This window comes from Pseudopipra pipra, chromosome 5 (genome assembly GCF_036250125.1).
Source record: "Pseudopipra pipra isolate bDixPip1 chromosome 5, bDixPip1.hap1, whole genome shotgun sequence".
NCBI classification, from domain to species: domain Eukaryota; kingdom Metazoa; phylum Chordata; class Aves; order Passeriformes; family Pipridae; genus Pseudopipra; species Pseudopipra pipra.
The window spans coordinates 12,838,392-12,853,928 of record NC_087553.1 but is presented as its reverse complement, the minus strand read 5'-3'; the positions used below and the strand labels follow the sequence as shown (position 1 = coordinate 12,853,928).

Sequence of the window (15,537 nt, the reverse complement as noted above, 5' to 3'; positions counted from 1 at the left end):
ACTGTGGGTCCAACCCAGAGCATATCCTCTGGTTTATCCCTTGCAATCACTCTTATGCTTTTGCTGTATAGTTTCCTCTTCCATGCAGTTTCCAAAACACAGGAAAGACCAAACCTGTCAATCACATAACTGCTCTTCTGTCAAAGAGCCCCGAGGATCTCAACTTCATGTCCTAAGAAACCTGTGGTTTCCCTCAATAACATATCACCCTTTGTCCCCTTAGGAACTCTTTTGCTCCTCCTCTTCAAAGCACTCTTCAGTAGAAAGCATTTGCTATATGATATATCTAACAGTCAGTAACAGAAGTTTCTGCTCATGAACCTCAACTCCTGTGCCAAACGAGAGAAACAACTTTCCAATAGCTTCATGAAAAGCTCTTTCTAGCAAACATACATCCTCCTAAAGAACTTGTCAGGAGCAATTCTAATCCTGTACAGCATGTCCTGTGACATGTACTGGTACCCAGCACCAACTCCCCCCTTGGCAGTCTGTAGCCCAGGAAATAGCTTTAAGGCCAGCTTTAAAGTGCCCAATGTCACTGCAGAAAGCCATTCCAGTCCCACCACTGCCACATTCTGTGTGCAAGAAACCACAATTACGAGTCTCAGCAGCCGGCCGAGGGGCTGCTCCAGCAGCAACTTCTTGCAGGATGGATTGCTGTCCAAGCTTGGCAAAGCTGGCTGCTTGGCCCAGTGGATGGCTTTCCACCTCAGCTCATCTTTGATCAGTCAAGAATAAATGGTTCTATATGCGTCCATGGCTTTTGAATGAAGGTAACCAATGTTCTTCACTTCTCCAGGCGAGCAACTTTGGAACAGGAACTCTCTCAGTTGGGTTTTTGCATCCTTGAGACTCAGTTTTACGCTTCTCCATTTCAAAAGCACTGCAAATTCAGCATGAAATCTGGACCCAAGAATCAATCATCTTCTACTGACGCAGTAAAGCCCATCAAGGAAAGATCATCTCCTTGTGTAATCTTGAAAGGGAAATCATCCACACAAGGCAATCATTGCCAGCATGGAACAAAATAATTTAAGTCCTCTGAAAGAAAAACTGCTACAAAAAGATTTTTAAAGATATGCCCTACATTGCTGCCTATAAAGAGATGCTATCAATGTTGAAGGAGAGTAGAGATTTTTTTCTTCCTTTTGTTTTGTCTTTTTTTAAAATTACGTAGTGAAGGTAAAAACAAGAACAAACACAGGAACAACAAACTGCTCTCTGGTGAGGAGAAAATGCTATTAAAAGCAAGAAACAAAAGTTCATCCTTTTTTCCAACCAATTACAGAAGGATGACAATAAGAACTTCTTCTGTTTCACTATAAAGGCTTAATTATAAAGCCTTCATAAAGTTTCAATAGCAGGTTCAAGTAGGAATCTCAAGACTGCTCAAATGTGATATTTTCCAAGTGCTAAAACACAAAACTTCATTTGCTTGAACAGAGAGAGACAGCCAGTGCAATCCAGTCTTTCTTTTTTTTCGGAAGATAACATAAGCAGTGCTCATCAATTGACTTCATATTGTATGGCTTTTTGGTATCAGGGTTTTTTTTTTTCCTCTTTACTTGGTAAGTATCCTTAAAAAATTAAATTTTCCTCAATCATGGATGATGTGCATCCATCTGAAAGTGCTCATTAGCCTACAAAGAAGATTTTGATGAGACAGAAGGTAGAAGAACAAACACTGAGTCAGGAAACCAAAATGTCTTGACAGTTCTACTAACAATAATTCCTCTGGCTTAGGTCTTCTTCCTTGGAGAGAAACCTTCTAGATCATGGCACCAGTCATGACATGCAGCATTAACTGTGTTGAATACACCCCAAACATGAAGATCATCATGAATCCATATTCATGCAGAACAGTAGATTTCCAAACCCAGTGACGCCTTCTTCCTCTCGACTCCAAAGTATGCTCTGATTAAACCACAGCCAGGAAGAAGCAGATATTTTTCCAAATTATGGCTGCCTTAAAAATACCTCTCAGCACTCTGAGAAACATGAGGAGGCCACTTGCACAGAGAAACAGTGGAAGCAGAGGAAGTATCCCTATCTGCCTAAAAAGATCATCTGTCACAAGCCTTAACTTTGGAAAGTCTGTGGCTGCAAGAAAAGCACAAGCAATGACAATGGGCCAAAACAGGGGAGAGTAAATAAAATTTGATACCTGCTGATTTTTCTGCTGATGATCCCTATTCTGTAAACCTCTGTGGCAGAAAACCTGAAATTTACTGAATTCACAATAAGATGGGAATCTGCAATGCAATGAGGGTGAGAAGTTGGCAAGGAAAGCTCCATATGGCATAAAAGAAAGGGAAACCACAGTAAAATCTCTCGCCAGTACAGAACACATAAGATTTAGCATATGAATAGCAAAACTGATAACCACTTTTACTAGTTATGCCAAGGAAGAGCTTTAAAATCATAGATGGTATGACACCTTTTACCTCATGGGTTGTCAAAACTGCTTGCATGTTTTCATTTTTCTTTCTAACAGAAGAATCTAGAAATCCTGTAGCAAAAATTTCCACTGCAGCATCCATTGAAACCCTGGTAAGTTGAAACTATCATAAGAGGGCAGGGAAGATTTGATTAAATCCTTTTGAAACATTAAACCGTGCATCATTACCAAAGGGAGACGTTGACTTTATTCACTGAAAGTTAAATTATTTAAAATAATGGACTTGGACAAGGTGCTGGAAAAGGACTGGTTTAAAAACATGACAGTGATGGCTGGTGTTGGGTGCAGGCAATGCATTGTACTTAGAATCAGTTTCTTTACCTGTTTCCACTGGGGTATGGGAGCAAGACGGCCTTGCTCTCGTCTGCTGGATGGCTGGTTGTGAACACGTTCTTGATAAGGCAGGACAGGTTGCTGCATGCAGGTTGTAGGGAAAATGGGACGAAGGAGGAAAGATAAAATAGTAAAGGAAACTCAAAGAAAGCCACAGGAATGGAATACAGAGTAAGACAGACAAACATTCAAGAAAAAAAATAGGGTAAGGGAGAATTCATTTAGCAAGTAAAACATAAGAAGGAAAAAAAAACCATCCAAAAATGGGAAACTTAACATATTTTGGACTTTATCTTTAATTTCACTGTTTCTTCAAATCATTGGCTGAGTATTCTAGTCAATGTGTAGCAGCTGAAGAAACACTTGATTGAAAAAGGTGGGATAGACATCACTTTTCTGGGATTATGTTACACTACCAAGGCTGATGTGTAGTGTAACATAGAGAAACTTGACCTGGCTTTAAAATGGCCAGGTCAGGTCCCACTCACAATGTGGCCATGGCAGCACAGAGCTTGGCACAAGCTGTGAAGATGGACTTATGCAGTAGAGCAAGAACTCTGTCACTTAAACCCTACTGCTGACACTGCACTGCCAGCAGGAGCTTGAAGTGACTCAATCTGACTTCAAAGACAACTACCCTGCAGTTGCAGTTCAGATTCCATCCTGAATAACCAGCAAGCCTCAGTTGGAACGATACAAATATCCTGACTGCCAAGAAACTCCCAGGCATTTATCTGCTGCACTTACATACATGTACAAACCTTAATCACAATTCACAAGAACAAACAGATGTAACCTGATATGAAAATGTTCAAATCAGAATGATTGTTCTTGAACTGTGTAAAAGTGGAACATTCCTGGAATGCTTTCAAAGAGCAATAATAGTCATAAAAGAAACTAAATTGCTGGTAATATATTTGTGAAAGAGATTATATAACATAATATAGGCAATAACAAAGAAATAAACTTTTCTTAGGAATTTCTTCTTCACCCCATACTCATAAATTTTAAACTTCTTTGAGTAAGCTTCACTCTCCTCTAAGAGAGCCTTTGAAGTAAAAAGGGCTAGCATCCAGTCTTGAGGAATGTGTGCTATTATTCCTTATTTTCCTCCACAATTCCAAAATAAAGGTGTTCTTATCCCATCTCCTACCTGTCTCCGTAAGCTTGAGGACGGCACCGGCGCATTCTCTTCAAACTTGGCCAGTAGCTGGGTTGCCATAGACTTGACTTTGTTCTGATTCCCAATGGCAGCATCAATCCTCCTCTCTGTCAGGGCGCTCACCAGTGTGGGCCTTTCTTCTCTGTAGCTCCGTGGGAGGTCCTCCTAAAAAGCAGTGACATCAAAATTCAACAAGATACAACGAGATCACCTTTTCCCCTCTACCCCTTTGTTGTGAAGGGTTTCTAACACTGTAGATAACAAGTCTGATAGCCTGCACTTGCAAGCTCACATTTTAATTTCCTTTGGCATGTCATCAAATGTTCTGTTAAACTTTACTTATCTTTTCAACCATATGTGATGCATTTACCTACCAAAGAGGCTACAGCTGAAACACCCTTGTGAATCCCATGACATAAAACAAAGGCCTGTCTTCAAACCTTCTCACAACGAAGTCAAAGCACTGAATTTTAACTCACCTGTACCTATTTGGCTACAAATATTTAATCTGAAAGCCTGCCTTATGGGGCCTACTGGAAAGGTTAGTGCTTTTTGCACTAACCAAGGCTAAAGTTTAAATGTCCATGAAACTTCTAACAATAAGGCATTATTTAACTAAAGTTTTATTCTTGATGTCCTCATCAAACCACAGCGAATTGGTATTAAAATAGAACATCAGGGAACTGCAATATTTCATTTGCTGTGTACTACTCTTTCATAAGCATCAGTAAAATATTTGCACTAAAGATACGACAAAGCATAATCTTTGAAGAAGAATTAATTCTTGTCTAAAAAATCTTACATAAATCCAGTCTGGATACAAGGAATGAAAGAAGTGGGAATAAGGTACCTACCATGTATTTTCCTCCCTGACACCTTCCTCACTGTAATACTTACATCCTCAGATTGGCTGGTTTTTCTCCTCTTTCCTGCACCATCCAGTTCTTTTTCTTTTTTGTCCTGGAAACAGAAGGAGTAAAGGAAAAAAAAGCAAAGATAAGGACTCTCATATCTTTCTGGGCTGAGATAAATATCATCAGTGCACTTAAGTTACCTTGAAAAGCTTATTTAATTCTCTGGGCTCATTGTCCATTTGGTCAAGAAAAGGGGTATTTTTCCTACATATTCCTTAGAGGATTCTTACCTTTGAACTGGACATTCAACAACACTTTCAACTCATTGGAAACTCAGCAAACAGTTATGATTCAACACAAAATACATCCCCAAATCTTAGCCACAAGGCTAAGATTTTAAGACTGAAATATACCACCAATTGAGAGTACGTATTACGGACGTAATTTAAAAATGTCATGTATTGTCCCATACCAAGAGCTGGTAAACACGTGGCCTCTTGCAAACACATAGCAGATGCACACTTACACCTGCATTTTTAGTACCACTACTTGGACAGGAGCCTGACAGACACAAGTGTTCCCAAGGCTGTCCATGGTTACCTTGGGAGTGCGTTTCCGAGAGATGCTCTGTCCCAGTTTGCTGAGGAAGGAGATGGGCGACTTGGTACTGGCAATTAGGGCAGCTTTTTCTTCTGCATTCAGGTCCAGACTATCTGTTAGGAAAAACAGGTAGAACAAGGGAATGCCAAGAAGTTTTCTTCTGTGGTGCTGTTATTAAATACACAACTGAAGGACTCACTGATTTTTTTTTTTTTAACGTAACAGTCTTTTCCTTAAATTCTCTGTACAAAATGACTATAATGTCTAGAATTAATACCTTTCTCAGCTACTCTTCCTTTTCATTTTGCCCAAATCAATTCTCCTTTCAGGGTTTATAACCATCCAGAATAAATGCTGTGTTTATTTACTTTTATATTTAAAAAGCACCAAGATCATCAGTATTCTTAAAGAGTGCAGAGTTTTAGAAATAATACCCGACATATTTTTAAAAGGCTACTAAAACCACTTTTTTTCCCCCAACCAGAATAAAATACTTGAATCATCAGTTATAAAGAAAGATCTATAACAACATTATTAAAAGGTTGGCCCTATTGATTTGGGTTAGGCAATTACATCTTTCACTTCTAATCAAAGGTATTTTATTCCTCTTGGTCTGAAGTTAGTCTCAGCATTCACGGATTGTAAATAGGTATAATACTCAGCCAGTGTTTTGAAATTACCAACTAAACCGCTACTAGCAAGGCATCTCACATTAGCTAAGAATGTAAGAATGCAGAAAACTTATCTAGTAGTGCTGAAGGGAGTTTAGAACTTTTGAGGACACTGCTGTGTATTAAATCCTTTTTCTGCTCCCAGTGCTGCTGAAATGGTCTTTATCAGCACCAATAAGAAGGCAACTTTTTGTAGAGCTAGTGAGTGACCAGTATGAGCTTGTGCAGCAGCAGCATGAAGGTAACTGAAACCCACACATTGACCCTGGAGCTTTCTTTAAATCTGACAGAAGTGCCCCAAACTCCTTACCACTAGAGGGGATGGTGTCTTTGAACATCTCATAGAACTGTGTGAGGTACATCACCATCGACAGCTTATCTGGCTCTCCAACAGATGCCATTTCCTTTCCAGTCATAATGGGAGATATTCCAAACTCTTTTTCAGCGATGTCGAAGGCCAGTTGGTTATTCTTCTCCACATCATGCTCATCCAAAGAATCAAAGTCTCTGCAAGGGGCAGAAAGAGGCCATGCACTGAATCAAGTAGAAACCAGTCTTCTGAAAGAACTCAGGGATCCATCTCTTCTTTTTTTCTCCCTCTCATCGAAATATCTCAAATTTATTTGCCAGCAACATGGTAAAGTTCATGCTACTTAATTACAGTGAACTTCAGCTCAAACATATCCTTTTTTCATTTTTTTTTCTTCTCCTACAAACCCAGATTTTTTCTTGTTATGAAGTATTATCCTCTGAAACACACCTTCACTTCCTCCATTGCTGGAAGACTGTACTATTTTCCCCTACATATATTCTTCTGTGTGCTTGGGACTAAATTAAGTCTTCATTTTTTGTCCCTTTTTTTCCCCTTGACTGATCCATATCTTAGTCCTTCTGGCTTTTACCAAAACTTGTAGAACTATATGAAGTCTCTATAAAAAGCTATAGCTTGTAGAGAATTACATAAACCATTTTAAAAGCTATTTGAACTCTCCACAAGCCATAGGGCTATTAAACAGAGTACCTCAGGTTAACTCAAGTACACCAACACAGAACTAATTCAGTCAACATGGAAGGGAATAACCACACAATTTTTCAGCATGCTTTACATTGGATTGTGTCTTTAAATAGAGCTCTAGCATTTACTTTCTCTAATGTCCCTTTGGGAAGTTGAACACATTTCAGATTTCAATTTAAGTACCAGAATCTTCGCTACTGTTACTTATTCCAGCCAGTGTTTTCCCATTTAAGAATCTGGGCACTGTTTTACCCAATATGTCATGTAAGAGGACACCTCTCTCATTCACCCAAGCCACACGTCAGTGTACAAAGAGTAACAACACCTCTATTTACACTGTGGGTCACTACCTGCAAAAAGAGCAGCCTAAAAAGTCTTTTTGAGTTATCGTTAAACAGGAAGTTTACAAAGGGCTGTGTAGATACTTGTTCATGAGAAATTTAACTAAATCTTTGAACTATTCCTCACTCACTTTACACACACACAAAAAAAAAATCTGTCAGTCAATAATGCCTCCCAGTCAGTATCAATTCGAAGCTCAATTCTGCCAAATCATCCAGAAGGGAAAATGACAACACATTTATCTTCAAATTCATCAAGCTATCACAACCTTCCACTCTGCCAGTGAATCACTGGACGTTAGTTTCTATCAAGTTTAATTGAATTCCTTTCAATCCATTTCTTCATAAGTCACAAATGCATTGCCTCAATCTCCACATTATTAGTTCCAAACACCATTAATGTTCTGCCCTTCCCAGTTATTCGAAGCAGCCAATTACTCACATTAAGTCTGGACGGTATCTGTGGATAATGGCACACAAAGCTAAGCCACTTTTCCATGACATTGTGAGATCTGTCACATTAACACCAGCATAGCCATCGGTCTGCCTCTGGCACCAACTGAGCAATTTACTGGAGCGAGCTACAGACTCTGTAAAACGAAAAAAAACCCAAAATCACATTTTAAAATAGAAATGCACAACATTTCACAAATTCAAAATATGCATAAAACCCACGAGTCAACAAGGAAAACCTTAATGTAAAAAACAAGCTCCTTCTACAATGGGTAATGGAGGACAGGATTCTCATTTAAAAAAAAAATAATACTATCGCATCTATTTTAAATCCAAGAAAGTATTTTTCATTTGCTAAAAAGCAATTATCTAAGTTGTAACTTGCCAGACTTTTCACCCTACCCATTGTAAAAGAGCCCCAGGAAATATAAAACAGCTGCAAAGGCTTGTTAAGTATGATCAAAAGGACATACAGTAGCACAATGCTCCCTAAAGCCCAGATATACTATTTCTAGTGAAAGAACTACAAATGTACTTCTGTAACTTCTTTTCCCTTGAAAACTTTCCTTTAGAAGCACTGACCTGTTTTGACCTTGTCTTACAGCAAGATCTGATGAGATTACAGCCTAAAGGGACGTGGCTGCAGGGCAAAGAGCAGAAGACTACACAGCTATTCAGCAGTGAAAGGGAAGCTTAGCAGCAAAGAGCCACTCAGTGTCCCCGAACACTGTCTGGGCATCCAAGACAAGGCATGCAAAAGGAAAAGTTTGACATACCCCTCAGGGTAGAGACAAGTAGACAGATACTGAAATGCTTATCACAAGGCTTTCAGAATAATGCAAGCAAAGTGAGATGAAGAAAAGGAAGGCACAAATGTGAAAGTCTGCACAAGAAATACCTTCTGTTACGTTTGTAAGAATTCTGAGTCTACTGTTAAGAGAGACTCAGTCTAGGCTTCTGCACCCTAAGCAAGGACATTGTTATAGATAAAGGAGGTGAAAAGAAATGCCTGTATAAGCAAATATGCTTAGAAATTTAACAGCATTATAAAGCAAGGGAAATTAGGCAAATAAAAATATATTTACATGCTAATGAAAACTTGAAAAACTGGAAACTCAGACTGTTGACAAAACAACTGCTGGATACATTTTCCAAATCAAGAGACTGATTAAATTATACTCTACAGCTATGCTGTTCTATAGTTCCTGCACTGATCCAGCTCCAGAATACCAACAGGAATAGAACAGCAGCCAGGCCTACCATTTCGAGTCAGCTTTGGTGTCCTGGAGTTCACAAAGTTCTCTATTTCCAGGTGAATGTCTTTCAAGTCTCCTGTATTATACAAGTGCCGTACCTAAAATGACACAAAGAGGTTTCAAATGACCAACATGCCATGCACCCCAGGTCCATACAGAAACAGGCAGAGGACAACAAGGAGCCAACACAGGAAGAAGACAAGTACACTTATGTAGCAGAAGGCAGAAGTTCAAGGATCAGCTCATCAGCGCTGAACAGTCCAGCTGACTGCTGCTGCTCAGTGGATACCAAATTGCAATGACAGACTGCTAGACTAGTTTATTACAAAGAAAATGCACATGCACACACACACACAAATTTATAGATTTCCTGTATCATTACAGCACAGTTACAACTATCGAAATAAATTCCTAAAAAGGAATTTGTTAAAGTACAGAGGTCTATTGCTTCCACGTTATACACACATCTGTCCCCAAAACACTATCACAGCTTCATCTGAGGAAAGCCAATGCACATTACAAGCACTCAGAAGCACCATTTGTGCAGTTACCTGCTGTGGCCGCAGGAAGTTGACGTTGATATTGGGATACCGGGTGGCAGGATCGATGCTGTAATGGCTGAAGTTTTTACTCACGTTCTCAGGGGTGGTCTGAGGCAGCAGCCTATAAATGCTTTCCCTTGGGAAAATAACATCAAAAAAAAAAAAAGAAGTCTGGGGTTTTGTTTTGGTTGGTTGGTTTGTTTTAGGTTTTGTGGTGGTTTTGGTTTTTTTGTGTTTGTTTTGGTTGGGTTTGTGTTTTGGGTTTTTTTTTGTTTTCTTGTTTGGTTTTTTTAAAGAGATGCATCACTACTACTACAGCTAAGTAAACTCTGAAGAGATAAACATTCAAATTAAAAATCTAACCACTTCAGACACTGCATAGCTAAGAGTCAGGATAAGCATATTAAAATCTGCAATTTAATAGAGCTCCAGAAAACAAAAGGAGGGAAGAAACAACACACTAAGCATAACTGAAAGGGTTTCCCAGTACAATAAAGACATTGAGATGCCGGAGGGGCTCAGGAAGAGGGCTACCAAGGGGACTGGAGCACTTGCCCTGTGAGGAGAGGCCAAGGGAACTGAGTTTGTTCAGCATGTAGAAGAGAAGGCTCAGGGAAGACCTTACTGCTGTCTGCAAATGGCTAATGGGAGGGTGATGGAAGTCTGGCTCCAAACTGCAACATTATTATCCTCATCATTTTTTTTAAAATTCAAATGAACAGAATTTTATGTATGCATTGTGCTATTGAGATGCAGTTGCTTAAGTCTACTCCATCTTTTAATTTCCTGAGTTCTGATCTCTAAGAGATCACCTTGAGTCACCAAGACAACACTCAGACAAATGATAAAAATATCAAGAACTCAATACTTCAAAGAAACACAAGATGTTGTTTGGCTTATATGAAACAAAGTGGCCAGTTTAGGAGAACATGAAAAAAAGCAGGTCATAGCTTCCTTAAAAGGAAATACTAAAGAATATTCACAAGATAACAGGGGATGGCAAGAAGTTCTGTATCTGGTACTTTAAAGTCACCTATATCTTCATCTGGTTTGCTATTGCAGGGTTGGTGACAGTAAGTTGGGCTCACTTTCTCCATGCAATGTCAATAAGCACCAAGAAAAGATTCTTCATCTAATCTTTTAAAACTAGGACCAAGAATAGATGCAACATTTCTTACTTCTATATATGTTAGTTTATTACCTTCCTAGGAAATCTTTTTCTTCAATTATACCCTCAAATATCCTCTAAAAACAGAGTCTGTACCTCCCATTCTGTCTATATACTTGTACTAGAAGAAACTGGAATGAATGATGAGACATTGGAGGATTAGATTAGAACTGTAACTATTCATTTTCTCTCTTACCTCTCTGCAAGAACTTCCAAAGGACTCGCTCCGAGCGACCAACTTCGTACCATCCAAGCAGAGTCCATTGCAGCCAAAAACCCCCTGGCTATTCCAGTTCCCATTGGCCAAAATGGCTAATATAGTTTACAAGAGAAAGAAAAGAAAAAGGTAGAGAAAGGAAAAGCATCAGTTAGGGAAAATTTTAAAGAAGTATCAAGTATGTATTCAGACAGTAATCTGCTGGGAAATTAGAGTTCAGTAATTAGCTTAAAGCTCCACTCCTCCTGGGTTAGAGGAAATCAGATGTACAGTGCATAGCTCATGAGCTCTCCCAAAGCCAATGTCCTTCTATTTCCAACAATTCCTAGCCTGGAATGCCTTAACAGCTTCTCTTGAAGACCGTACTTTTTAACTAACTACAAAATGCTAATTATTAGCAGGACTACAGTAGGTTCTGTAGAGTCAACTCGTCTCAACAAGAAGCAGATGGAACAGACACAACTTCAGAAAAAGCCCTGCACACATTTTCTTAAGCAAGATCATTACCACGCTAAATATTCCGTTTTCCCAACACTCCTACCCTTCCTTCAAACCTCCCACTTCATTCTATAACAAACAGCAGCTTTCCTTACAGTGACACTCTCACAGGCAGCACGTTTTTCAGTGATGGCCTGTGCTTGTGCTTCCATTCAGTGTTTGCCCAGAGCGAGGTCAGAACACAAACCTCCAAGAGACTGTCCCCCACCAGCGCCACGAGCAGCTGGTGGCCGTTCTGCTCGCGCACCAGGGCGGCGTTCTCGGACGCGTACATGCACGTGAAGTCAAACATGGCCACGTCTGGCTGCCCGTAGTGATTGATGGCGAAGTCCAGCGATGGCAGCTGCTGATTAGTGGAGAAGTCAGCTGCCTCCCTGGCATAGTTCAGCAGAGCCTCCTGGTCCACGTTTTCCCGTGAGAGCAGTACCTCTGTGTCAGCGTGGTCCTGCCAAAACCAGAAAAGTTTAAAAGTGCAATGGTCAAATCCACAGGTTTATTTTAAGATTGGTACATAAGGTAGTTGGCATTAAAATTCTGACAAACTCACTGATACGGATCTGCCCTCTAATTTCTTTCATTCCTATCTGTGTTTATGCTTCCCAGAGAAAATCTATAAATCTTTTATTGCAAATAGGGATCAGTCCTGCTTGTATTTCTAACTGTGAAAGGGCTAAGAAACTTCTGAGCATTTTTCATTCCCATAAAATGAAAGAAGTTCAACTAAGCTATCAAACGTTCTTTCAGCATATTTTATCTTAGCATGAACAAAACTCCCAAATCTACAAAGGGATACAAATTTGGAAAGGACAGGCTTTGTAACACTCTTCTGATAGCTTACAATACTTGAGAAGGGCATTAACTGCCCTTTAGAACACAATTGCATTTGTGTTCTAAAATACTGTATAAATACTGTATAAAAACATTATGTGGTGGAAGAAAAGCATGTTTCCCTTTTTTCACCATATCATATGAAAATTGTCACCAAAATTTTAACTTATAGAGAATATAGGAAAAATTAATACCCACATGCCGTATCACCCCTTTTTCCAGCAAGCTCTGTTTTTTGGCAGTCATGACAAAGTAGTGTGTATCATCTTTGTAGTAGACAATGTTCTCCAAGTCAATGCCTTGTGACAGAACAAAAGAAATGGTAGTGAAGGAACAAATTATGAGTTATGGGCAACACTAGAGCTCTATCAGAAGGAAGTAAATTGAAACTGCACAGTTAGAAAGCCTCAGAGAGAGAATGCCAAATAACTTTCTCACATGCTTTTGATGACTTTAAAAATCTGAATCTTCAACAAAACCACAAACAGCACATTTCACCTGCATAAAGCTACCTCTTCTAAAAAACACATTTATCATCACTGATGTTTGCACTCAGATGTGGAATCCAAAAAGCTGAACTCAGGATTCAGTCTCTTCCCATTTAGGGCTCAGGTTTCCTGAAAACAATAAGTTCTCCACTTCTGAACAAAAATGACACACATCTGCTTTGCACAGCAGAACAGCTGTAAAAATAGGGAAGTCGGAGACAGCAATGACTGACTTCCTTGCATATTGATTAAACATGATATCTGAGTTACAAAGTTTTATTAATAAAGACAAATCGTTTTCACTGGCAATCTGTCAGCTGCTGGCAAACCTGTGGCTTCTCGTAGATCTTGGAAGAACTTCTGGTTGAATATGAAGGCCACACCGCTGATCTCTTCTACTTTGGCTTCAGCTGTGGTGTTGCGATTGATGAAGTTTGCCGTGATAGCAATCGCAAGTTTACCGCGGAATTCTTTTCGGCGAAACCCTAGGGGAAGGATAAAGTAGCACTGAAAAACAGAGCACACCTTCAGAGAAGGCTCAGTATGCCACAGACAGGTGCCCTCACAAAATAAAAAGAGGGAAGTGATCTGATGAATTACAAACTCCAACAATCGCTTCATCAGAAAAATAAACGCTCTGTTTAGGGAAAAAGCCCCCCCTCCCTCGTATCTTTTCTCAAAACTGCCATTTGCATAAAAATATTAATATTGGATTCTTTACTACACAGAGTAATTAAACACCTCAGTTCTTACACCCAAAAGAGCTACAACAGTAATCAACTAAAGAAAAAAAATGTGAGAAAGGTTATCCAGATCAAAAAACCTAATTCCTTTCCTAGTGTATAGGAAGAGGAAAAAAGACAACCCAGGTGTCTTTGATATAAATGGATTTTTACATGAACTTTTAATCTCCCTTTCACTAGTCAAGTGTCCTTCCAGATGTTGATTGGCATATTAAAGGCATATTTTGTTCTAACAAATTTAAGAGTAAGTTCTATTTGAAAGCTAATCATGGAGCCAATATTACCTTCTAAGGTGTTCCTCCTGCCATCCCCTCCAATGATTACTTCAAACTCATACTCAGACACGGGATGGGTTTTGGGGTGGACCAATGCACGCCAACCTATTCCTGTTGATAAACTCCAAGTTAATGGCAACATAAACAGCAATGGTAATAGAACAAATACATAAAACCACTTCTTATTATCCATAATCCCTTCATCATATGGTCACTCAAGAAACCCTGCAGGACAGCTGCATTGTTGACAGGGCTATTCCTGAGCTGTGCAGCCACTCCATGCGAACCAGAGGCAGACACACCTCTGGTAAAACTCCCCCGATTATTTCCTTTAAGGGCCACTGAACCTTTATAGGCCCTTTACTACCTATGCAATCGATAAAAAGCTGAAAAATAAGTAAGCCACCATCTCCTGTGGTGATCAGAGAAGAGGGTTCACAACGATACTAAAAGCATAACAAGGATCATTCACTGTTATAAACATCCTCAGTGAATGCAAAGAAAGGAGTTGTTTCAAAATGTTATTTTGTAAGTCTAATAGGCTTAAATATTTTAGAATTACAGTCTACCATGTCTTGGTCTATTTACTATCGTGTAGTACTTCCGGTGACTTTGTTTCATATATTAAGTAATTTGGATTTGTCACTAGAAAAAAAAATAAATCCTACTAAAAATCCAAGCAAAAAGGGATTAATAATTATTCTTATTAATGGAGCACGAGGAAAGGACTTAAGGTCATAAGCAGGGTTAAGGAGTAGGAGTCTGTGTATCCTACCACAACTTTCCCATTCTCTACCACCCATTTCAATGCTACTTGCTTTCATTCTCCTGATCCTCTGGAGGGTAAACAAGCCCCCGAAATTCCACATTGACATGGATCTCTATTCCCAAGATCAAGGCAACCTTCAAAAGGATAAGCTGGAGCTGACGGATACCTGCAAAAAAGCAAACATTAAAGAAATCAAAGAAAAAGGAAAGAGCACAAGATGCCTATGTGTGTCTGTGTGACATAACTAATAAACTGATTCAAAGGACAGCTGCTGTTTTCTTTTCCCCCACTGCGTTCCCAGCACTTCTCAGCACCAGTGTGGAATATATCACAACATGCCAAGAAACTTCTACATAGTTGAAACCCAATCCTTTTCAAAGAATGAAAGAAGAGTAAGTATTTTTTTGGACGTTTCAGTCCCCAAATCAGCAACAGGGGAAACAACCAGAACATGCTCTGCAGAAGAGAGAAGGAAGACAGCACAAGCAGGACTGCACTTGTCACAGATGGCAACGAGCCATGTGATCAGCCTGGCTGTGATACCAACCTGCACCTTCATCCTAACACCTTGAGGGCATATTAAGTTTCTCACCACCTCTTTCCTCTTCATTTTACATAGGTAGTGGGTATGAAAATGACAGTGTGCAACCTCTGTTAATTTGAAGGAAGACACCTTACTGTAATATTTCAGACACTGAAATGAAAAAATCCTCCACCTAAACACTAAATTTCAGCTGTGCTGATGCACAAAAGAAGACAGCATGCAATAAGTACTGAAAGAATAAAAGTGACAAGAAATTGGAAGAAAAAAGCAATCTGCAAGACTGAAGTTCTGAAGATCTTCCAGTTTTAGCATTCACTGCCAA

The 15,537-nt window shown here is 39.4% G+C and overlaps 1 protein-coding gene across 19 annotated transcripts in view; it reads right to left on the bottom strand.

Moving 5' to 3' along the window:
- Positions 1-15,537, bottom strand: part of MICAL3 (microtubule associated monooxygenase, calponin and LIM domain containing 3) — a 182,361-nt gene that overhangs the window by 87,904 nt on the left and 78,920 nt on the right. For 16 of the 19 annotated variants that reach the window (XM_064654486.1, XM_064654501.1, XM_064654487.1 and 13 more), the window contains exons 4-17: positions 14,721-14,837; positions 13,912-14,013; positions 13,214-13,369; positions 12,595-12,695; positions 11,756-12,013; positions 11,050-11,165; positions 9,695-9,821; positions 9,148-9,241; positions 7,877-8,024; positions 6,389-6,585; positions 5,408-5,520; positions 4,851-4,913; positions 3,945-4,118; positions 2,780-2,872 (exon numbers count right to left, since the gene is read on the bottom strand). In XM_064654486.1, the coding sequence (XP_064510556.1) occupies positions 2,780-2,872; positions 3,945-4,118; positions 4,851-4,913; positions 5,408-5,520; positions 6,389-6,585; positions 7,877-8,024; positions 9,148-9,241; positions 9,695-9,821; positions 11,050-11,165; positions 11,756-12,013; positions 12,595-12,695; positions 13,214-13,369; positions 13,912-14,013; positions 14,721-14,837 (1,859 nt within the window). The remainder of the gene's footprint in view (positions 1-2,779; positions 2,873-3,944; positions 4,119-4,850; positions 4,914-5,407; positions 5,521-6,388; positions 6,586-7,876; positions 8,025-9,147; positions 9,242-9,694; positions 9,822-11,049; positions 11,166-11,755; positions 12,014-12,594; positions 12,696-13,213; positions 13,370-13,911; positions 14,014-14,720; positions 14,838-15,537) is intronic. The other 3 variants (XM_064654502.1, XM_064654499.1, XM_064654500.1) reach the window with 1 other exon arrangement.